The following is a 1,900-nucleotide window of genomic DNA, read 5'->3' as shown; positions in this document are numbered from 1 at the left end:
GGCTGTCGGCTCTTACTGTGCGGCACTTGCTCTCGCGGCGCCTGCTTCCTCCCGAGCTCCATGCAGCCRCCGGGGCCGGGAGACGGGCGCAGGCCGCTGCGCTCCGAGAAGAGCGGCTGTGGCAGAGGGGTCCGCGGCTCCCCTGGGAAGGACGGAGCCAGGCAGCCCTGCCTCTTCCCTGCTGCAAGCGGGAGAGCTGCTGCCCCCCGCCGAAGCGCCGGGCACCTCTGGCCGTCTTACTCTGGCGCGCGGCGATTTCAAAAGGGCCTTGGCAGAGAGTCAGGCCAGGAAAAGAACCACATTTTCTGGTCACGGCTCGGCCCTGGAAGTCCTCACTGCCTTGATGAGGAAAGGGACGATAAACACGATGCACATCCTGCCGCAGAACAATCAGCGGAGTCCAAGCACGTCGTTGCAGGGGGTGGGCAGAGCTCTGCTGCCTTCCAGGGGCTGGGACGGTCTGCGCAGCGCGGGCGCCGCACAGCTTACGGCCCTGCCGGCTCCGCRGGGGCCGGGCTTGTGCCTGAGCCGGAATCGCCGCCGCTCCGGAGAGCTCCTGTCTGCTGGGGACCCGAGGGCACGCRCGGCTTCTCCTTCGTAACTGCGCCGAGAGCAGGTGCAAGGGTGGGTACGCGCTGAAAACGTCGTCGGCCCGCCGGGAGCGAGCGGAGCAGCGGCGYGCGCGGGAAGAGGCTGGCACCTTCGGCTCGCTACTGGCCTTTGTGCGAAGGGGGCAGCGTCTCCCCCGGGCGGGAGACGCCCGGGAGACGGGGAGGGAGCTCTGGGGCACCACGCGGGAAGCGATTGCAGAGAAAAGGGAGGAAATGTGGTAAGAGCTGGTCCCGGCCCCCGCTCGCGGGTGTCAGCAGCTCTGCACTTGCTCTGTCAACAGCCTCGGCGCTGCCGGCTCAGGCCCCAGCGGGAATGGCCCTTCTCCAGAGCTGGCACGCGCTGTCTCTGCTCTGCCTCCTCTTGCCTGGAGGTGAGTCAGGCAGGTRGGGGAGCTGGGGGCTTCCCTTTCCCCAAGTTCCCAGCAGTTCCTGCTGCTTCCCACCGCGCCCGGGCTGCCGGGAGGAAGCTGGGGAGCGGAACGGAAGCCAGGCTCCCACCAGCGGCCGCGTCCCTGCGGCCGGCATTGGGGACGCGGAGCCCGGCCCCAGCCCCGGGGTCTTGCCCGGCTGCAGGTGGAAAACCGCAGGGCTCGGCAGACCGTGGGAAAGTGGCGCTGCCGGAAGCAGCCGGAGCAGCGGGTCGGGGAGCCGGTGCCGGCGGCTTTGGGGGACGCAGCGGGGCCGGGGCTGAGCTCCCCGGGCCGGGGGCCGCGCGGGACCGCACTCAGCTCCCGCGTGGAAGCGGCCGTTCGTGGCAGCACATCCTGGGCAGGCCCTGGCTGCCGGGGACGCGGCATCCTGCCGCCTGCGCCCTGCCGGGAGAGGGGCTGCCGCTCGCCCGGGCGGCTCCCGCTCTGCGCCTCGCGGACGCGGCTCAGCCCTCTGCCCCGGGGAGCCTCGATCCTGCCCTAACCCGCTGCCTTCTCCGCGGCTCCCAGGGCGTCCCAGCCCCTGCAGAGTGGCCATCTCCCCCGAGGAGCCGGCGGTGGAGCTCGGCAGCTCCATCGTCCTCAACTGCACCAGCTCCTGCCTCAACTACAGCAAGCTGAGCTGGGAGGTCTCCGTGCCGAAGCTGCTGACGCAGGGCCCCGGCTGGGTGTCCCTCAGCATCCCCAACGTCTCCGACTGGCACCTGGAGCTCCAGTGCTTCGGCGTCTTCGGGACGGAGCGGGACGTCACCGCCACCACGCTCCACGGCTACAGTGAGGGCTGCGCCCCGGCGGCGCCGGCGGACGGCAGAGCCGCGCTCGGCCGGCGGGGCTGGCTGCCGGCTCTGCCTGCCGGGGTCC

General features: G+C 71.5%; 1 protein-coding gene across 2 annotated transcripts in view; it reads left to right on the top strand.

The window, feature by feature from the left end:
• The first annotated feature begins 6 nt into the window (after nucleotides 1-6).
• Nucleotides 7-1,900, top strand: part of LOC146590079 (intercellular adhesion molecule 4-like) — a 3,167-nt gene continuing 1,273 nt past the window's right edge. The window contains exons 1-3 of one of the 2 annotated variants that reach the window (XM_085315161.1): nucleotides 7-624; nucleotides 893-982; nucleotides 1,550-1,813. In XM_085315161.1, coding sequence (XP_085171287.1) covers nucleotides 925-982; nucleotides 1,550-1,813 — 322 coding nt within the window. In that variant the 5' untranslated portion in view covers nucleotides 7-624; nucleotides 893-924. Of the gene's footprint in view, nucleotides 625-732; nucleotides 983-1,549; nucleotides 1,814-1,900 lie in introns of those variants that run through there. The other variant, XM_085315162.1, reaches the window with a different exon arrangement.

The sequence above is a fragment of the Rhea americana genome, unplaced genomic scaffold (assembly GCF_003343005.1).
Source record: "Rhea americana isolate MKP2758 unplaced genomic scaffold, rheAme1 scaffold_420, whole genome shotgun sequence".
NCBI classification, from domain to species: domain Eukaryota; kingdom Metazoa; phylum Chordata; class Aves; order Rheiformes; family Rheidae; genus Rhea; species Rhea americana.
Note: the sequence above shows the minus strand (reverse complement) of the source record. Positions and strands in the feature narration are given on the sequence as shown.